At 35.7% G+C, this 23,706-nt stretch overlaps 1 protein-coding gene across 1 annotated transcript in view; it reads right to left on the bottom strand.

Moving 5' to 3' along the window:
• LOC306887992 (solute carrier organic anion transporter family member 3A1-like) overlaps positions 1 to 22,494 on the bottom strand; it is a 62,066-nt gene extending 39,572 nt beyond the window's left edge. Inside the window, exons 1-2 of the mRNA XM_079446076.1 lie at positions 21,952 to 22,494; positions 7,503 to 7,941 (exon numbers count right to left, since the gene is read on the bottom strand). Of these exons, the coding sequence (XP_079302202.1) occupies positions 7,503 to 7,941; positions 21,952 to 22,098 (586 nt within the window). The 5' untranslated portion in view covers positions 22,099 to 22,494. The remainder of the gene's footprint in view (positions 1 to 7,502; positions 7,942 to 21,951) is intronic.
• Between the last annotated feature and the right edge of the window lie 1,212 nt (positions 22,495 to 23,706).

The following is a 23,706-nucleotide window of genomic DNA, read 5'->3' as shown; positions in this document are numbered from 1 at the left end:
TGTGTAATATAAAGTCACATTAACAGATATAAAGTCACAATTTCGAGAAATAGTTGCAACTAACAGTCACTTTTTGTAAGATATTAAATGCGAACTATAAGAAATAGTTGTAATAATGAGATATAAAGTCAAAACTATAAGAAATAAGAGTTTCAAAGGCAAGATATTAAGTCAGAATGTGAGATTTTTAGTCAGTAGAAAAATCTCACAATTGTCAGATATATAAGTTTTTAGCATATTAAGCATTGTGAGATGCTTTCACATTTACAAGAAATAAAGTTGCAACTGCATCGGCGATTAGCATGACACTGGTTCCCTCGACAAAAAGGATTATCGCAAAAAAATAAGCTCTGTGTTCAACCATAGTTCATTAAACTTACACGTTTTGTCCATCAAGGTAATCTTCACTAAATAATATAACTTTTTCTGTACATTTCAAAATAAGGTGCAGTAAAAGTCAATAAATCCTTGATAAATATGAATATTTTAATAAAAAATGTGTCTCCACATACTATTCAATACAATTCTAGAGTTTTTGGATATGGTAAGATTAAACTTATTTTAGTGAATAAAGCACCACCTTTCAGCTATCATTTTGTTTCGGTGGGTACACAAAATGTTATTTTATCCTTGCTTCTAGGAAATCCTCAATCTATATACTTTCTAACAGCTTCATGTGGCCGTAAACATTTAATTTGAACATGGCTTTAAGCACTATGTATCGTTAAAGTTTCACTTTCACCGTGACTGAAGGCCCGTTCACACCAAGCACGATAACGATAAAGATATAGTGCTAAAAATCGTTCTCAGTATTAAAGAATAGCAGCGTCCACACCACAACTATAACGATAAAGGCACAAAGAAACTATATCATTGGAATCACTTCCAGAACGATTTTTTCCAGCTGATGAACGATAAAAACTCTGACAGCCAATCAGAATCCATCCTGCTATAACGTGCTCGAGAATTTAAAGCGGCAGACGCATGTGCGCTTAGAATAAACAGACGATATCGTTTGCTGGTGTGGACGCTAATATCGTTATCTTTATAGTTAACGTTCTTGAACGGGGCTTAAGCCAGTAAATGTGGTGTTTACATGGAATAATCATACGAGTTTACATTATGGTACGAACCCAGAGTCTCTGCATCAGTAAGCAATAAAACGAGCATCTTCCCTCCGAAGACAAAAAAAAGTTGTCGAACAACAATATAAAATGCGGAAAACTATTAATTGGTTATTCTACAATTAATTGTATTACAAATTATACTACTGGAAAAACTGGAAAATACTGTAAATTGGTAAACTGTTCGGCGTGATGACGCTTAATGTCTCCGACAGCGCCTGTAGTCCCATTTAGCAACTTGTTAGCAACCGTCTTTTTTAAGAAACGTAACAGTTTTAAAAAATCACGAGTGGGGTGTAACTGGTGTTTTATGTCGTAGAATAAAATGTGAAAGTATCTTGAGCCTGTGTGAACCACGGACCTTATTTTACGGATTTAACCAAAATCCCATTCAAAAAACCCATTGACTCTGGAACGATGGAAGTGCTAAAATGCTAACTCGCTTCCAGGTTTTTGCCTACAAAGTGATATCATAGTTCCACCACTCTATTGTGAGATATAGTCACATTACAAAAAAAGGTCCTTATTACGAGAAATAAAGTTCCAACTGAGAGATATACAGGCATTGTGAGATATAAAGTCAAAACTATGAGAAATAATTGTAATTGTGAGATCTAAATAAAAAAATGCAAGAAACAAAACTTGCAAATGTGAGATATAAAGTCCCAATTACAAAAAATAAAGGCATTTGTGAAGTGTAAAGTCTGGTTGAACCAGTGTTGCAGAAATGTTGTTACAGGTGACCTCTGACCTATTGTTTCTACTAAAGCTGGCTACTAACACAGTGCTTCATGTATTCTACAGCTTAAATGAGAAGCGGGACTAATAGTGACCTAATAGCTTAAATCTGTGTGTTTACTGATGAAAAGCACTTGGCACGGCAGTTAGATTTGTGGGAGGCTTACTTTAAGGAAGCAGGAAAAGCCAAGCTCCCCCTGTGGGAGTTGTTTTTCATAGGGCTGTGCGGTATGCATGTGCTGCCTGCCGGGCCAGTTCAGACCCACCTCATGGCTGGCTGGTTGGCATTCCAGCCTCATTCTGTAATTACGTCTCCACTCCTACAGAGATCATCCAGAAGCATGCTCTAAAAGCACTCATATCTATCATATACTGGTCTCACTTGAAAAACACATACATGTAAACACTATGCTTATGCATTCTATACTGACTTATGCTATTCAGGATGATTGATTGTAAGGCTGGGCGATATGGCCAAAAAATATTATCACAATATATATATATATTTTTCCCATATCAAACAATATCGATATTTATTACAATATTAATTTACCATTAATGAGTAAGGAAATGCTTTTCACATGTTTGTTAGACCTTGAGAATGAATGTAAACATAATTATAATACAACTATATTTTGTATTTTTTCTATGAATGTAAGTAATATTTTATGTATTAAACCGAAGTGTATTTCTGTATAGTTTATAGTATTTTTTTTTTTTTAGGAATTTTTACATTTATTCCAAAATAATAACTATAAGAGCACAGTAACACATTTCATAATTAATGTATATTTTATTTGTTAACTGATATTTTTAATTAAATTTAATTTCAAACATTCAGTCAATCAGCCAGTTAATTTCATCAAGCTGATTGCTTACTTAGAAACCCTCACCGATCATGTTTTCAAGTCATTTCAAAGTTTAATGTGACATGATATAAAGCAGTGGTCTCTAAGTAGGTGAGTTGCTTATTTAATTTTAATTAGTTTATCCATTAATTCCTTTATTTATTAATTCAGATAATTTGAGGATACAGAACTACAGATTTTACCGCATGAACAGCGCAATAGGCCAATCATAGCACAATGGAGGCATTGTCTTCTTTCACGTGACTTTAAAAAACAAGTAAACATGAAATTTCATATTTCACAATATTTGTGTTGCTTTATTTTTATACAGTGAATTTTTTTCTCATCTAATTTTTGAGGAGGCACTGCTTCTGTTGCCTCTTCAGAGGAAAAGCCCCTGGTATAGCTTTTCGTACAATTACATACATGTTATGGACACAATTTGCCCCAGTTCATTATTAGAAAACACCTAAATGCCATGCATGCATCTTGATGCATTTTCATAATAAGTTGTTTATTGAAGCAATTTGCATCACCGTTTAGCAAGTCAGTCGTCTGTTGCCATGGCCAACAGGTGGTAATTGTCTCATCCGACATTAGCATATTTCTCAAACCACTTTCCGGAGGATAAAAGCTCCATTTAGTGTTCTTTTCAAATTTCAGCAGAAAAAAAGTGGGCTAGCACTTATTTAAACAAAGTATTTAATGGATAATAAAAGAGACACTGAAAACTAAGGTGTGCAACATCTTCCATGAAGAGTCTTTTCTTCCCTGCTTTCTTGCTTTAAAGCACTGAATCTAATGAACGTATTTAATAAGATCCCACAGTGTGCTCCACTAATGAAGGCTTTTTACTGTGAGTGCTGAGAGTGCACAGGTGTGCAGAAAGACGGGTGCAATGTGACATTCAGGCCGCAGGAGTGCAGATAATTCTGACAGCCAATAAAAGACACAATGATGCGGTCTGTTCGAGATCATTAAAGGTAAAGGGTAATGGAGGCTTATATAAAATGCCTATATATGGTTTTCTATATAAGGTTTGCCTGTTAGCCACTTATCAGTTCAGAATCGAGCTTTATAAAGAAACACTCACTTTTTACCGAAATAATGAATAAAAAAAAAATATATATAAATATTTTTTAATCTAATTGACTATAAATAATTACTATGACTTTAAAAGTATATATATATATATATATATGTGTGTGTGTGTGTGTGTGTGACCCTGGACCACAAAACCAGTCTTAAGTCGCTGGGGTATATTTGCAGCAATAGCCAAAATTACATTGTATGGGTCAAAATTATAGATTTTTCTTTTATGCCAAAAGTCATTTGGTTATTACGTAAAGATATTTTGTAAATTTCCTACTGTAAATATATCAAAACTTAATTTTTGATTAGTAATATACATTGCTAAGAACTTCATTTGCTCAATATTTAGATTTTTTTGCACCCTCAGATTCCAGATTTTCAAATAGTTGTATCTCGGCCAAATATTGTCTGATCTTAAATAACCATACATCAATGGAAAGCTTATTTATGTAGCTTTCAGGTGATGTATAAATCTCAATTTCGAAATATTTACCCTTATGACTGGTTTTGTGGTCCAGGGTCTCACACACACACACACACACACACACATATATATATTAATATATGTATGAATATATTAATGCATAATCAATAAACTACCATTAAGTTTTTTTAAGAGAATTTAGAAAATACTTTTATTCAGCAAGGATGCATTAAATTGATCAAAAGTGACAGTGCAGACATTTCAACCCGATATCACAGCAATTCGTACATTTTTGACAAGATAGCTCATTCGTACGAATGTGCATGTTCTCACTCGTACGTAAAATCGTACATATTTTACAAGGTGGCCAATTCGTAGGAATTCGTAAGAAGGACCACACCTAATTCCACCCTAAAGCTAATGGTCACAGAAATCGTACAAAATCGCACGAGTTAGGTCATACGAATTTGTACGCATTAGCCACCTCTTAAAATACATACAAACTGGCTGTGATAGCGTTGGACAATTATAATGTTACAAACAATTCCACAAAAATAAGTTTCTTGAGCACCAAATCAGCATATTAGAATGATTTTAGAAAAATCTGGTGACACTGAAGAAATTTCTGCAGAAAATTAAGATTTGCAATCACAGAAATAAAATATACAATTTTAAATATAATAAAATATAAAACAATTATTTAAAATTGTAATAACATTTTACAGTTTTGACTATATTTTTGATCAAACAAATGCATCCTTGGTGAACATAAGAGACTATTTTTATACTTTTTAAAATACATATTTATAAACCTGATACTGTATTTATTACCACTTTTATTACTATTTTTTATTAGTTTATAAGAGATGCTATTAAAATATCTTTACACTTTCATGCCATGACTCATGAGACAAGGAAACTAGTCTATTAATTAATCTAAGTTTGGAAACTTAACCAAAAGCATGCATTAAAATCACTTCAGTATTCACAATGTTGTCTAGTTTTATATTGGCAACAAATCAGTGCAAATATATAGCAAATATTCAATAAATGATTAGCTCTAGTCCACTGCTCTCCCAACACTGAATAAAGGCTGACAAAACCACTCTGAAAATAGCTTCACCAAATAGTATGAACCATGACAATAGACCACAATACATGATGCATAAACCACACGCATCAGTATGATAGCTCAAAATGCATTGCTTTCTCTATCTCTCAATGTGTTTTTAGTTATATGAAACACATATAATGTTTAACTCATTTGAAGCAAGCATTTAGCCTATGTTTGTACACTGCAAACAGCACTCAACAGTTTCTACGAGAGGAAAAACAATTACACAAGCTGTGTTACAAATTAAGAATATATTAGCAGTACGTAAAAAAAGAAATCTTGGTGATGTCTGAACAATCTGGCACATTCATGCAGCACATGCCATGCCTGCAGCACAGGGATTTAGACGATCAGCTGAGGGAAGCTTCCACTACAATACAACATTGTTCTCAAACGAAACGCTGCTTGTTTGCCTTCAAACTCTGTTGTGCGGCTTATCAGAAAAGCACAGCTCCAAATCTCCCTCTGGGCTTGCAAACTGAAATCAGTGTGTGTCCATTTCCTACTGCTCACTGTCAAACAAGCACAACGCTTACACAAAAGCCTTCTGAAATGCTGGTTTAAAAGAACTTTGAACAGGAGCTGAGGTTAGAAACAGGAAAAGGAAGGGATCTTGCACAACTTGAGAATAAACCTGACAGAAAAATACAATCAATACTTTGTACACTGAAAAAAAAAATGTATATACATAAGTTATATGACAAAATATCAAAGCAAGTGGAATCTACTTTTAAAGCAAGACAGCTCAGGCACACAGAAGTTTAAATTATGACAAATATACTGTTCATAATAAAACACTTTATAATAATAATAATTATTATTATTAGCAGTCCATATTAAATACTAATGAGTAGAAATGTCACTTAATCTAATATTTTGTATCTAATGCAATCGCATATATTGTGATTCATGACTTTTGCACCTGTTTTTTTTTTAGCCTGTAAAGCATCACAGCATCAAACAGGGACTGAAGTCACTTCCTTTTCAACACTTATATTCTCTTCCTCATCACTGAAAAACATGCATGTGAAACAAACCATGGCCCACTTTCTTTGAGACTTGGAAATCTGTGTGCTTTGATAAGAATTGCTGCTTGTACCTGTATGAGATGTGTTTCTAGTTTTCTGGGAACATGAAATTGATCTTGTTCTTGTTACCCTGACAACTGCAAAATCAACCAAGTAAATTCTAGTCACATGTTTTTACTAAAGATAATATTAAAGTCATGTTCTGTCTTCATATCTTCATATCTAAGACTGTCTTTCAGAATTATTCTGTGGAAATGCAGGTCCTGACCTGGAATGGGTGTAAATATAATATGTATCCTTTTAAGTTTTTTTTTTTTTTTTGCCCACCAAGGCTGCATTTATTTAATCAAAAATACATTAAAATATTAATATATTTACTAATATTTTTAAAATTCAAAATAACTTTTTTTTATTTGAATATATTTTAAAATGTCATTTATTCCTTTGATGGCACATGATCCTTCAGAAGTCATTAAAATATGCAGAGACCATTTCTTATTATCTGTGTTGACAAGAGTCGTGCTGCTTAGTATTTTTGTGGAAACATGTTTTCAGGATTCTTTGATGACTATAAACGCATTTATTTTAAATAGACTGTTTTTGTTACACTGACACAATATATACTGTATGCTGCACACTTTCAAACCTGCTATCTACTGTTCCCACAGAGGAATTATTTTGTTTTACGCTCTTTTTCCATGCCCTTCTTCCCTACACATACAAAATAAAAGTAATTATGTTTAAAACCCTCCCAGCACTGCTCACCTGCTGATTATATTGTGAAAGCTGTGGTCACAAACAATATAAAACATAACACGTTTCCAGACACGCATAAGCTTTTTTTCTTATTGATCCAGTGATTTTGTGCACACGCTGCTGCTTTCTGGCACATAACAGCTCAACCTTCTTATTTGCTGTTCCACTTTAATACATCAGTGATTTTTGGCTTGCCATTGGAAGGCCTGAAACCACAATAAATCACCCTGATAATCATCTACTTTTTACTTACTAAAGCTGTAGGGGACATACATGCTTTTCCTTAAACAATTGTGGTGCAATTCACTTATGCGAAAAAATTGCTGCTTGTGGCTCTGTAAACTAAGCATGTAACAAACATAAATTATGCTTACTTACCTATATAGAGAGAGGAGTCTTTCTTCCGCACATGATCGTCTATGTAGGACACACCCAGGGGCTGAACAGGTGTGGCACCAATACCCAGCAGCACCTGGGCTCCAATCAGAAGCAGGTACATCATGTTGGTGTTGGCTCTATTCTCGCACGGTTCATCAGCTGTAGAGGTGTTGGAGCACACGTCTCGCCCCATATCCTTGCTCCGTGTGTCCGTGATCTTGTATTGACTGGCAAGGAATTCTGGTAATGCGGAGAGCAAAGCTCCCAAAGCCATGACAATGCCACCGCAGCCAATTAACCGAGGGCGGTGGGCTTTAGCACCAAAATAACTAACGAAGAGAATAAGGGCCAGGTTGCCAATCTCAAAACTGCTGGCGATGACACCCACATCAGCGCTCTGAAGATTGAAGCGCCGCTCCAGTGTGGTCAGCACACTCACCTAAGAGATAAACAAAGCAGAATAAATGCCTAGTTCTGTCATGAAACTCAAATTGATGATATACACAGTGTTAAACTACTTGGCATAAGCTGATTGGTTCATGTTGCATACGCAGCCAATGAGCTTGCTCCTTAACATTTAAATGGCTGGTTAGCGTTCACTAGAGCAGTTCACAGCGCGCTTTCAGAGTTCCTCTGAAACCCTCCACCTCCACCTGTATAGATCCTCAACGGGTTATTATATACAGGGGTGCACATACTGTAAGTGGTTAGCATGCACGACCAAAATTAAAAATGCACTGTGTAAATAAGTTCTGATTTTAGCTTTTGAAAATTATGAAAATTCTAATAATAATAATATATGCTAAAATATTAACATTTTATTTTTTAAGTTTACTATAAAATAATTGTATTTGTATGTAATAGTCCCTTTTTATTTTAAAATAAAATAGTATTATCACACTGGATTATTTAGTTTATTATTTTATTTAAAAAAAACTAAACAAAGTACAATAATATTATTATCACTATTATTAATTGATTTTTTTATAGTTATATTTTATGGGTACATGCCGTGGCCCGTGTGAGGACCAAACCAAATCTTCAGGTTCTCATATGAGAACCAGGCTGAAAAACTTATGTGCACCCCTGATTATATATGCTATTTGTGCAGCAGCAGTATGTCTTACATACTCACAGCATTGTATCGGCGTATGTATTGGCAGTAGCAAGTTCAATGTACTTGCTTTGTCATATCATTGTCATATCTATTACCATGCTAAAATCTTCCATAATGGAATTACTGTAATGCTCATTTAAAATAGCTGTATAATTTCACCATTTCACATATTTCAGTATCTGAACTGGACGACAATTCTATTCAGCACAGCCTTAGGCTGCATTTATTTGATCAAAAATTGTGATCAGTAAAATGGAATAATTTCATGAAATATCATTACAATATAAAATAATATTACAATACTAATATAATAATATAATAAAACATATAATAAAATATGTTTTCAAAAATATTTTATTCCTGTGGTGGCAAAGCTTGTTAACTAAATTTATTACCATTACTTCAATGTCACATTATCTTTCAGAAATCATTATAATATGCTGTTATGAAGCTCAAGAAACATTTATTATTATTATCAATGTTGAAAACATTAATATTTTGTGTAACATTGTAGACTTAAATGATTGTAGACCTTTACTTAATGTATCCTTGCTGAATAACAGTATTAAAAAACCTATTGACCCCAAACCTTTGAACAATATTATATATAGCTCCAGTTTCTTTTAGTTTTTCTCTGTTTATTTGTTTTATTTGATATTGATACTTGTCATAATGCAAGATCAGAAGGAAACTGAGGCACAGATCTACATGCAGGTAGTTTAATGAAAGAACAAAGAACTGGAAACACTAGGAACAGAACAGAAGAACAAGCAGAGCGGCAACAATAACATTCAACAACTGACAAAGCACAAGAGAAACACAAGGCATATTTATGAAGAGAGCTGAGGCAATAAATTAATCAGTAACCAGGGCAACTAACAGGGAGATGGGTGTGGTTCAATGAGTGTCCATGACAACAAACAAGGGAGCAGAGCAGCAGGGAAACAGGAGGAGAACAAGGCAACAATAGGGACACAGAACTACAAACTAAAAGTCCTTGAACACAGACACAGGGAACACAGACAGGGATCGTCACTAGGGATGGACGATACATTTTATTTTATTTTTGATCCAATACCGATATTTTCAAGCCCAGTATCGTCGATACCGATACCTGTAAACTAAAATTTTTTTTTAATTATTAAAAGAATATAGTCAGTAATTATACTCACTTAATATTAGATTTTAAAGCCATGTTTTGTTTTACATTTCACAGGCCTTTTTTTGTTTACACTGTCAGAAATGAAATATACTAAAATTGTATTTTAGCCCTTTACTGAGGCAGTAACCTCAAAGGTGCACCTATACTCTTAAAAGGGAGCATATTAGTACCATACAAGTATGCATGCTTTAAGGTTATAGATAAGTTACAAAGGTGCATCTTTGAGGGTACCTCGTGAAAAATAAACATGGTGTTAGTAAGTACTAAAATGTATTATTATTATTATTATTATTATTACCATGGTAAATTTGTGGTTACTACAGTTTTACAACAAATACTGTGGTTACTGTAATAAAACCAGAGTTATTTTTTTTAAAGGCTGCCAGAATGCTGTACTCCTAAATGTGAAACTTTAGCATATTTTTTTTATGACAGATTTATTAACAGCTAAATTTACAGAACATAACAGAATCCATTTGAACTTTTAACAACAGTTTAAATTTACTTACACTAACTAGCCTATTTAAAATAAATATTGCATGTACACAAAAGTTTGGGGTTGGTAATATTGTGTAATATTTTTTAAATAAGGCTGCACTTATTTGAACAAAAATACAGTAAAAACAGCAATATTGTGAAATATAACCATTAAATAATTATTTTCTATTTTAATGTAGGCCTATTTTACAAATGTAATTTAAAATGCATCTGTGATCAAAGCTGAATTTTCAGCAACATTATTATCCTTCAGAAATAAATCTAATATCATTTGCTGCTCAGGAAACGATTATTATTGCTGCTTCATATTTGTGTAGAAATCGTGATGCATTTTTCAGAATTAATTTTATATATAGTAATAATGATATGTAATGTAATGTGGCAATGGTTTCTCATGCTTCTGATGCTTTTGGGAAACGCAGCTCTATTTGAACAAACACTTTGACTGAGCCATGCGTCAGCAGCGAACACTGTCTGTGATTGGTTGGTTCTGTCTTTCAGCTTTTGCGTGTGTTCCAATGAGCAGGAGAAATAGCTCTATCCAACACAATTGTTCGCAAATATAATCTATTTTTCCATTTAGAAGCTTATTTTATGAGTTTCTGGTTGAAATTTTTTTTTATGTGAGGATCGATCCTTTCGATACAACATCAGTATCGAAAGTATCGATACTTTAGGATCGATCCACCCATCCCTAATCGTCACAATACTAAACAGCCCAAGGCTGGCATCACACAGAAGTCAAATTCGACTCTAAACAGTGAAATACCAAATCTAATCTAAACCTGCCCAAGTGCTAAACATATATACTAAAATGTATTTGAAATACATTTATTACAAATACATTTAGATATTTATACACTTAATAAAAAGACCCTGCAATTATACTTTTGGTATACTAAACTGGTATACTTAAAGTTTGCTCAATTTGAACAACTAATTTTGTACTTAATGCACTTTAATTGTGCAGAAGTAGTGCTGAATTCCAACTAAAGATATGCTTAAATACATTTGATTGTGCTAAAGAAACAGAATCAGAATGAGCTTTATTGGCCAAGTATGTTTACACACAAGGAATTTGTTGTAGTGACAGAAGCTCCACAGTGCAACAGAAAGACAGCAACAGGACAGGACACAGGTAATAAAATAATAATATACAAATAGGCAATGTACAAAGCAGCAAAAACACAATATATAATATAGACAACTATGTATGTACAGGTCAAGTATGTGCAAATTAGAAATGAGAAATAAAAATAAAATAAGTGAGTGTGGTGAATGGATAATGTATTATAGTTGTGTGTTTCACATTTATTATTGAGTGTTCATGAGATGGATTGCCTGAAGGAAGAAACTGTTCCTGTGTCTGGTCGTGGAATAAAAGTGGAACTATAGTAAGTATACATTTTACACTTAATATTAAGAAATGTGCATTGTGCACAAGTAGTACTCCAAATAAAGTTTCATTACATTTTTATATCAGCAAGTATCGAGTGATTTGTACATTTTACCTATACTTAGTAAGAAATAAATGTATTTTAAATATATTTTTTACTAGGGTGAGAAGTATTGTGATGGTAAAGATCAGCAGCAAATTTCAAATAGAGAAACAGTCTTCACTTTCACTATTTACCAAAGATAAGAAAATGAGATACAGTAATGGAACATGGAAATGGGCATGTCAGATTAAAGTAATCAAGTCCCCTATCAAACCAAACACATCTATTCTAACAAGGGTGGAATAAAAGGACAATAAACCCACGTCAAAAAATAGAACTAATGACCCAGTTAAATAATCAATTTGACAAATCCTTTCAATCTGTGAAAACATCAACATGCTACTTGTCACACATTCATTAGCAAGGCTTATGACAAAAATAGCTGGTGAAAGTGAAGAAATGCCACTAGGCATGCCTTGATGAGCAATCACGGGGCTTTAATGAAGCAGCTTTGAGCTGGAGCAACACAAATATGGCATGGCTGTGAAAAGAGCATGTTATTGAGGCCACGCTCTTTACTATAATCCTATTTCTCGGGTAGGGCTCTCAGATTCTGTGTAGTGATCTTTCCATATCTCTCCATGCTGGACTACAGAATCCTACAGACTGGGTCATTTTGATTTCATAAACAAGATAATATGCATGGATTCTCTCGATTAGCTACATACACAGTTCTCTAGAATACTTGATTCTGACTGGTCAATCGTGGCATTAAGCAACAATATAATTACATGGACAAATATTTATTTTACTTAGTAATTATTCATATAAAAAGGAAACATTTTTAAGGAAAAAAACCTCCTTAAATATCTGCCTTTCTCACACTGTGAGTTTCTATACAGCTTTTTATGCAAGTCTATAAATAATAATGTGTCCAAAAAGGATAGAATCAACTGTACATGCATTTGATGATGGCTTTCCCACTCTACCCAGTGTTATTTATAGGCCTCTTTGTGAATCATGGTGATTCTAGTGTCATCTGAACTTCCGAACAGCACACCTCAATGGGTGGATTGATATAATTTTGCAGTAAAAAGCATAACTAAACAGTGTATGTGTGTGTGTCACATGTTGGTTTCCGTTTAGTTCCTGTTTTTCCTGTCATTAGTCAATCATAGTTTATTGTATTCACCTGTCTTGTATTAATTATCTCGTTTGCTCCTTTTGTTCCATGTCTTTATAAGCGTTCAGTTTCCCCTGCTTCTTTGTCCTGTCTAACGTCATTTAAAGTGGTTGTGTTTTTCCTGTGGATATATTAAAGACTCAGTTTGTTTTGATTCTCCATCTCCTTTGTACTCCTCGCCTCGGCAACCCGTGACAGAAGACAGGACCAGTAAAAATGTTTAGAAGACAGGACCGGTAAAAATGGATGAACGAGCCCAGTTCATCGCCATGGCTCAGGCGAGCCACAAGCCGCTCACCTTCGTGAGGGCATTCGTGCCACTTGCCCTCACCAGCGCCCTTGACAGTGAGGTCCTCAAGACACTGTTCTGGCTCGGGATCTCTTACCACAAGTCAATGGAGCTCCCAGACACCTCCAATCTTAATTGGAAGGAAGCGGTCATCCGATGTCTGGAGAGTCTCCAATCCCGAGCCGGAGTTAAGTCCGCGGCATCCGAAGTCAAGCCCGCCGTTCATGGGGAAATCAAGCCCGCCGCCGCCCGTGGCAAACGCAAGTCAGGCAGAGCCGGCAGAGCAACCCGGTCTCATCCCAACTTGTCACATATTGACGCTTGGTTTTTGCGTTGCTTTTTGACGCTCAAGGTACCCCTTTAGCGTCAGTTTTCGACGTGAAGGGAAGGTACCCCTTTAGCGTAACTTTTCGGCGTCGATATGCTAACGCGATATTGGGAATTTTATCGTCATAATAAGGTTGCCATTATTGCATATATGTAGGGGTGTGATTTTTCAATGTAAACAGTCAAAATAGTTTTATTTATATGACTTACCCAACCCCTGCCCCTAAACCTACCATCTGTGAACAAAACGCAAGATATAGGAGGCAGATGCAAGTACTGGCATAATTTATTTAAAAATGATTAATATACGCTAAGTGTTTCCTATTTAAAAAAATTACCTTCCCTTCACGTCGAAAAGTGACGCTAAAGGGGTACCTTGAGCGTCAAAAAGCGACGCAAAAACCAAGCGTCAATATGTGACGAGTTGGGATGAGACTATGTTAGGCAGAAAGTATGGCAAGCCTGCCGGTCGCTGCTCACCCAAGCCCAGTGCCAGCCCCCCGAAAGCGCACTGCCGTGCCTGCGCCCCCAGAGCGCCCTCCTGTGTCAGCTCCTCGTCAGAGCCCTCCAGTGCCCGCTTCTCCAGGGCCAGTCGCTCCAGTGCCCGTCTCTCAAGGGCCAGTCCCCCAAGAGCCCACTCTTCCAGAGCGCCCCCCAGTGACTGCGCTACCAGTGCGCCCCCCTAGTGTCCACGCTTTCAGAGTGCCCCCCAGACTTTGATCTTCCCAATAATTTTTTTTGGGGGGGCTATATAGCCATGGCCAATGGACAAGGCCACAGAGCTCCCTGCTCCGCCATGGCTGCCCGAGACCCCTGATCCACCCTGGAGGCTTCTCCAGTATCCTGCCCTACACCAGCCTCCAGGGCGCCCGCCCCCCGCCGGGAGAACCGTTACGGCGTGGGACGCGCCTACCGGGAGGGGGGGGTGATCTGTCACATGTTGGTTTCCCTTTAGTTCCTGTTTGCCCTTATTTGGTTTTTCCTGTCATTAGTCAATCATAGTTTATTGTATTCACCTGTCTTGTATTATTTATCTCGTTTGCTCCTTTTGTTCCATGTCTTTATAAGCGTTCAGTTTCCCCTGCTTCTTTGTCCTGTCTAACGTCATTTAAAGTGATTGTGTTTTTCCTATGGATATATTAAAAACTCAGTTTGTTTTGATTCTCCGTCTCCTTTGTACTCCTCGCCTCGACAACCCGTGACCGTGTGTGTATAGACAGTCAAGTTTGAAAACATTATGATTTTTAAATGAACTCAGCAAGGCTGCATTTCTTTGATCAAAAATACAGTATAATATTGTGAAATATAATTTCAATTTGAAATATTTTCTATTTGAATATATTTTAAAATGTAATTTATTCCTGTAATGCAAAGCTGAATGCTTACATGATCCTTCAGAAATGATTCTTACATACTGATTTGCTGCTCAATTATTATTGGTGCTCGGTTATTAATAATGGTTCTTATTATCAATGAAAAAATGCTCTGATTAAAAAGTTCAAAAGAATAGCATTTATTTGAAATAGAATCTTTTATAACATTCTAAATATTTTTGGTGTCACTTTCGATCAATTTAATACATACTTGCTGAATAAAAGCATTAATATCTATTAAAACACACACACACACACACACACACACACACACACACACACACATACATCCCAAACTTTGGAAATGGTAGTGTATCATGATATCTGCATAAATATTAAGTAGCACAACTGTTTTTGAAATTGACAATAATAATAAATGTTTAATAATAATAAAGTTGTATTGCTAAATGTTTTTTAGCACATTTTTAGTTCAGTGGATCCAGTCCAATCTTTACTAATAAGGGCACCAAAATAGAGAGAAACAGACTTCAGAACATCTTGCATCTTTCAGCAACTAAATCTGATGCTTAAAGAAGCCAGGGTGATATAAATGATTGGTGAAGAAGAAGAAGAAGAAAAAAAAAACTTTTAATTCGAGTCAAGCTAATTTTTCCTCTTGAATGACTATGTGTGTGGGCTTGTGTACTATTCACACTGGCTCCGCTCAATTGCCAAGTCCAAAGATATGTGCCAGCCTACTAGTTCTGGAAGCATGACGAAAGGACGGGATAGGCCACATCCCCCATCTGCCTCCACTTTCTGCCTGCCTCAGAGTCTCTGCCAACCTGCTGAAACCTGTTGCCTGAATAGCTGGGTCTCTCTGCGTACATCAGTGCCAGTGGCACAGAGATAGGGCACACAGACTGCCACCTTAATGCCAAGACACATTTAACACGCCAGCAGTGTTAACTAATGCCAAATCTCTGTCGATAGTCACACCCATCGCCTTCTAATCCCTCAGCATGAAACCATATTATTAGGAAGACTATGAATTATTGAACAATGAGGCAAAAAATGTCTATCATGTTATTGTTGAGTCAAGTTGAGCTTACATAATTGATGACAAATTCCTGAGTGCAGAACAACCAGTCTGTATCATTCAAGCGTGAAATGGTTACTAACATGTGCGCTAGCAGGCATCCTCTAGCAATCTGTGTTTGATTTCCAACATAAGAGAGATTCAGCATTGCTTTATCAGTATGGCAGGAAACAGAACAACCATAGTACTTGCGCTTTCAATGGTTTCTGTAAAAACAGGGTGGACCAATAGAAAACAGTGAATTACTGTTTTCAAAAATTAATTCCTCTGGGTGCGGCGCAAAGCTCTTTTATTGATTTTATACTGTAGTGATGTTCTTACAAGCAATTTACAGTAGTAAACTATATTAGAGAGAAAGTCAAAACAATCTATTTATTTAAAAAATAGAATATAGAACATTAACACATGACAGCTGAATATTCAATACAATAATTTCAAAGGATAAAATAAATAAATTACAGTGAAATATATGGCTGTTCTCACTGCTAACAGCATCCATCACAACATTTCAAAAGACAATGTGACGGGAAGATAAATGAAAGCTGTCATTTACCGTATCAGCCCATTGTTTGCTGACAGGCAGAGACTGATTTTGAATCCTGCACCAACCACAAAACCACCCCTAAAGAAATCATATGCACTCATTTTTGGAAGCATAAAAAAGTGCATATTTAAAATAGCAATGAAAAAAGCAACTGATTTTTATTTTTTTTTGTATTATGTGACATATATCTGAGTGTAACAGATTATTGAAAAAGAAAAATGTAGAATGGGGACTTGGATCTATGCATCAGTTCTTGATGGATTTTGGGATGTGGCTGTTACACTTAAAAGTGGATACAGATGAATAGAGAGCAGCAGGGATGAAGTATTTTTGTAAGAAAACAAACTAGCATTTCATTATAGCACTTCGAGTTCTATCGTCCTGAAGTCAATGGTTAAATGGTTTTTGGTTAAATGCTTGAAATAAGGTCAGTGGTTGACAGAAGCTCAAGATATTTTTATGTTTTATTCCACCACTTAAAAAAAGCTCAGGGCTGGGTCTAAATATATAGGAACTGACACAATGCAAAGATGTGTCAAACAAGCCACTGATTCACTTTGTGAAATAAGGTCTGTGTTAACACATGCTCAGTATATTTTCATGTTTTATTCTACGACATATATTGCATCAGTAAAACGCCTTATGATATTTTTAAAGCTGTTACTTGTCTTGAAAAGGGCAGTTTCTAAGAAGTAGCTAAGTAAGCAATAAGGTACGAGAGACCATGCTGCACTGTGAATATGTTGCTTTACATCGTGCCTAACAATGCCCTTCAGCTGTGACTTATTTACCGTACAGCACACCTCGAGTACTTTATTGCTTTTACCAAATGTTTACCACATAATACAAATATTAAAACCAAAATGTATGTATTTATATGTTACTTATTTAAAAGTAAATTCATTAAATGCTATTTTTCCGCTAAAAAGACAGCAACAGTAAACGGGAAGACAATGTTCGGATGTAACATGCCTCATCTTATGGAGCTCAAATAAAAACAAAGAATAACTGTCCTCATCCGCTGTGTCATTATTTTTTTTTAAATCATTTATGATATTTTCTCACACACATCAGCTTATCTCTCAGCATGAGAAAATGCCTGTTTCCCATCTTTTAGTTTAAAACAGACCGATTCCCGGTGCAGCGCAAGTTTGCAAGCCTCATTACGAGTAAACTGATGGACATACTGTACAGTACCATACCCGAAACCAGAAAACTAATAAATACAGTAATATCCCCTTCACACTTCCACACAACCTCGTGCACACATTAGGTATCTCTCGCACGAAAAGAGTTTTTTTTGACGGGGGAAAGGCATTGCCTCAAAATTAATGGTGAACAACATAGACATGTTATGTTGTTCACCATTAATTTTGAGGCAATGCCTTTCACCAGTAGGTGTCACTCATAATTCATTACATAAATAATAAACAGTTAATTTTGCTTAAATATGTAATGCATGGGTACCCAGCAGGCACAGGACGTCAATATAACGTCAGGTTGACGTTGGACATGACGTCGGATAGACATTGCATTTTGGTTGAGAATTAAAATCGTGTTGACGTAAGTATTTGACGCCAATTTGAAGTTGGCTTCACATTGGACTTTGGCTACACAACCTAAAAACTACAAATATCAACGTCAGCTGACATCGGTATTGGACATCAAGTTAACACTGACATTACACATTGAATTGACATTGAATTTTGATCACCTGACGTCGCAACCGAGATTTAACCAAATATCAACATCTTATGAAGTTGTGTGCCTGCTGGGTAGTTGCTAAGGGTGTTGCACAGTGATACACAGAACGCATAGCCATGACCGCTTCACTTAAAACATCTTTATCGTAAATATAGCTGTTGACCAATCAGAATCAAGGACTGGAACTAACCGTTTCATAAATGGGAACATTAAATGTCATCACACCAAACAGGTAAACTCATATACTCACTATAGTTCACTCTTTACAGCCTTGTTGTGTTTATAATCACGCTCTTGCTTATTTAATTCAAACTTTTAGGGAAAATGTTTTTTTTAAATATAGATTGAAACACTGACGTTGAAGTCACACAATCGTGGTGTAGCTTGTTTATAGCCTACGTTAAGCTTTTTACTTCTGCCGATTGTATTTAGGCTTCAACATTCATAGAAGTTGTGTTTATTTGTAAACTTTTGTTGATCGCAGAGCTTATTTTCTGCAATAGTCCAATAACCAGAGTGATGCTAACTTGTGGGTTTGCCTACAGCACTATGTCACTATAGAACACTGTGACAGTTAAGGTCCGGTAAAAGTAAAAATGTATGCATGGATGAATCATCCAATGCATTGTTCCTAACAGAAGAATATTAACGATGGAAAGACTACAGTGCATCATTTTACACTTTATATCACACTTAAACTGACCTTTTGAGACTGCTGCATCTGAAGCTCTGCTTAATATCACTTATTAACTTGTATCTTGTTGAAACAGCTAATCTCACAGGAACAATATGGTGGTCATAAATACACCGTATACAGCCATCTACATGTTTAAGCTTACTACATTAAGCATAAGCGAACTGAGCAGGCACAAAGTAAATTGTTGAGGTTAGATGAACCAGATATATTTGTTTGGCTATGTCACGTGACACGTCTGCCAAAGGACATTTGCAAACACTGCCCCAGCATTTTTGCATCACAGTCAGTCAGAGTACTTAAATATATGTAAATTGAAAGCTATACAAAGATGTGCGCAAGTTGTGAGTGCTTTCAAGAGATTAAAAAAGACACTGGCTCTATTGCCACATGGGGGAAATCCAGACTGCCTAGAGTCAAGCTCAGGGCTGAGGCTAAACATAGGAAACTGACACAATGCCCAGGAATGATGTCTGAAACAAGCCACTGAGTCAGTCTGTGAAGGAGGGTGGAGACTCCATCTCAAAATGGATAATTACAGTTGCTTCTGAGATAATCTAATTGAAGATTCGGAAATTATATGGAAAATTAAATGAAATGTTACTACATGACCTGCGTGCTGATAAACTCTATTCGATTTTTAACCTTGAACAAATAAAGGAGGATTTGAACAAAACATTATCATGTGAGAATATTGATATTGTGTTCTATGTATAAATAACCCAATGACCTAGACATTAAACAAGCACTATGAGTATACAAACTTCTACTGTTTCACACAAATGTTTGCTTCAATAAGACATTTTTGGAAATAGTTTGGAGCAATTTGAAGGCTGGCTTGTCTATGGAAAAACCCAAGGGAGGGTAAGTTTAGTTTAATGCTGTATCTATCTGTCAAAATAAATCTGGGCAATCTCTGCATCTTCCAGTCCCACGAACATTTTTTTTTAAATGGCAAAGTTGTGTTGATTTGGTTTCCAAACATCAGAATTTCCATAATCTGGGAACAAATCCAGTCCACAACAAGTGTACCCCTTTGAGAATGTTCCCATGATGTATTGTGGCTTTCAGGCACAGAGCAAATGATTGTTTCCTTTCCAAATATGGTCTGAGAGAGCACAGACATCAGAGAAGTCCCAAGGGTATGGAGGACATGGCTGGACAAATCTCTTCCTTATCAAAGATGCTATATAGAGCGGTGTCCAACTCACTGACAGCAAGGAATGTGAGAATTTTTTTTAGATATCAGACACTAAAAACAAAGCAGAGGCAACTGCAAAGTGGCACTGTGGTGTTAAAATAGAAAAAGCAAACAAATCTTGCATACTTGCCAAAATATGGAAAATATATTCTAGATTTCTGTAATACTAAAGAGATCTCAGATATCTAAACCAGATTATTGTTATCCTGGATTCTGTTATCTGCATCCATAATTATTTTTTTCAGAATAGCAGCACTTGTTTTGTCAAGGACTAAAGCTATTTAATAAAACTGCTTTTTAATAAAACCATTATTTTTGTCATGTAAGATTTTTACAAAGGCAATAATCTGCTGTGCTGTTTTGTGAACAGTCTATATTCAAAATAAGAGGAACTTTTTGGACAGTCTTGCATGTTTGCCACAATAAGGACAAAATAAAGACTTTGACATGCTCTCTTTCTGTAAAAATATCTAAAATATATTGTTCCCGTCCTGGATTCTGTTAGCAGCATCCATCATTATTTTCGATGCATATATAACACTTGTTTTGAATTTATCTTTGAATGCTGTTATTTAATATTTTTTTTCTAAATACATGTTCTTATTTTTTCATGATGTATAGGCCTATATGTGTGTCTTGTGTTCCCGCCTCTTGTGTCCATATTTGGTTTGTTTCCTGTCTTTGTTTAGTGCCATTATTAGTTTATTCAGTTCAGCTGTGTTTTAGTCCTTATCTGTAATTATCCTGTGTATTTAAATTCCTGTCTGTTGAGTTAGTGTTTGTCTGGTCTACTCGTTACCCTCCAGTGTTGCTGTCTGTGTCTACCTTGCCCTGCCCTGCCCTGCCCTGCCCTGCCCTGCCTTGCCTTGCTTGGAGTCATTAAAGACTGTTATTTGAGTTTACACCCTCGTCTCCGTGTTCCTCGTTCATCCTTGCTGTGTGCACCGTGACAGCCTAATCTCTGTGTGTGTGTATGCATGTTTGACAAACTAAAGAGAAGATAAAGCCTTTGAATGTTAAGAGAGATAATCATCAAAAATATATCTCTGATAGGCTACCTAAAATATAGTGCTCTTGTCCTGGATTCTGCATCCTTATTTTACTTTCAGTCTATCGCTAAAGCAGGTCTCTCTTATTAGTGAAATGTAACATGATTGCAAATATCTGTCGCTCCGTTCCACTCATACACGGTTCCCGGCCGGCTTACCTCCGTAAAGTGCATTGCTTGGCCAGTCACTCACAAAGCTTGATGCTGTTGCTTCTTTTCCGAACAATTTTCGTTGGTGTTGAAGAAATATATAAACTAACAGTTGTCTGACATATAAGTTTTATATATGAATTAGCCTACTTTTTCATAGAGCTGTTGAATAAAAGCAAGCCTATCACACCCACAATCTGAACATCAGCAGATTTGTAATGGCTCGTGGCAGAATTACAGCAGTGCTGATATGAAGTCCACTTCCAACAGTACTTCTGAAGCTCGTGTGATGTTGCTTAATGGTGTGTTATATTGATGTTAAAATTACTCACTTAAGGAAGGTTATCTGGCATGGACATGTACTACTGGCCCACTGAGGCAGCTGCTTTATTGCACGAACACTCATGATATTCACTTTCTTTTTCTTCGAACTTATAGGGCATGGCATAGAATGAATGACTGAAGATCATTAGGAAATGATAATGTCACTCACATCCGTGTCATGTTTCTTGCCATGCATGCGTGTTTCAAGTACAGGAAGGTTAAGGTTGAAGAAAAAAGTTTAGCGTAAACCAAATGAGCCAAATAAATTCAGCAAGTTTAATAAGAACAGACAGTCATTCTCCGAGCCTTAAGTGTAAAACTAATCCAAAAACAAAAGGAAAGCATCGCTTTACTTACCAAGTATGCGCCCACTGTGCCCTGTGCCAACATCAGAGCACATTCCGCCACTAAAAATATCTTAATATTTGAGAAACATGAGGGCTTTTTCTTCATATCATCCCGCTGAGGGTCCTCGGAGCTCCTCTGCTTTTTCACCACCTGCATCCTGAGCAATCCAACAGCCTAGAAACGCAGCGAGAAACTATTGTAAACGGAGAATAAACGCTAAATCAAGAGTGTCTTTATTTATCTGTAGCACTGACTGTTGTTTACAGTCAGACTCTGTGCCGTGTGACAGGTTGTAGACTTCTCAATGAAGCCGAACTAAATTCTCCTCCTGTGCACTCTATCGCGGAAACGGAGAATAAAACGTCGTTGGTTTTTACTCCAAACATCTTTCTTTCCCTCTGAGACTGTCCGAGCTCCCGTCGTGTTAGTGTTTGCCCGTACTCTGTCACCATCGCTCTGGTCCGCCGGCTTGATTCTCCGCCTCGGACATCATGACTAATATGTGAGCGTTTCTTGTACAGTATAGGCTACGACGCATACCTCGGTAGAGGCGCTGTGCAGCAGGCATCATAAGCTGAATGCTTTACTGACTACAGTATTCATAATACAAGCACGTGAATGGCAGGTAAATAGCATGATTTAAATCATTTCTGTCAGGGTGTTTTCGGCTCGTTTCACGCAACACAACATTTGGCCTTTGACGCCCATAGCACACTAGCGATTTTTGTAATGTGTTAATGCGTAAATACATCATAAATTGCGCGACCTTCAAACTTTTGGAATATTATTTATATTATTATAATTATTTAATATCTTTAAAATAAATAACATGGTCTTATACACTCTAAAACATGCTGGGTTAAAAACAACCCAGCCCTGGGTGAAATATGGACAAACCAAGCGTTTGGACAAACTCAACTGTTGCATTAAAATTACTATATTTCATGCTTATTATGAACCCAAAATAGGTTGGAAATTAACATTTATTTATATGTTCAATAAATGAACATGCATTAATGAGTTGAATAAATAATAATACACTTTTTTTAAATTGCTTATTAATAAATGTTCACCTTTTCTAGTAATTATGCATCTGATTTTTAATTTACAACCTGTTTTGGGTTCATTTTAAGCCAGCCATACAGTAATTTTTACACAACAGTTGAGTTGAATAAAACTCACCAGAAAGTCGGATTAAAAATTTAAAGTGTAAACCAGCATTTTTAAAGTGTAGTCTGTATATTTGATCAAAATAGACTACAGAAAAAAAAAGTAGGCTAACATAGTTACATATTATTACAGTTTAAAATACCTGTTTTGAAATATATTTTAAAATGTAGCCTAATCTATTCTTATGAAGGAAAAGCTTAATTTTCAGCAGCCATTACTTGAATCTTTAGTGATAATCCTTCAAAATTAATATGCTGATTTGGTGCTCAAGAAACATTTCTTACTATTATCATCAATTAAGAAAACATGTTTGCTACATAATATTTCTGTGGGAAATTAAAAATATCTTATTATCATTCCAAACTTTTTCACTTGTACAGTATATAATAAATAAATAAACAGAAAAAAAACTTTGGGCCTACATTAGAGACTTGTTTTCTCAAAGGAATGTTTTTTTATTAAAAAAATGTTTGGTGCTGCACAGAAAGAAAAAAAACACACAAAAATAACTTAAACAAGGACATTTTTTATGTGCTCAGTACAAAATGTCATAACAGACAGTATATAAGTGTGTACTCTTGCAATTTTTTATTT

This window comes from Barbus barbus, assembly GCF_936440315.1.
Source record: "Barbus barbus genome assembly, chromosome: 22".
NCBI lineage: Eukaryota > Metazoa > Chordata > Actinopteri > Cypriniformes > Cyprinidae > Barbus > Barbus barbus.
Note: the sequence above shows the minus strand (reverse complement) of the source record. Positions and strands in the feature narration are given on the sequence as shown.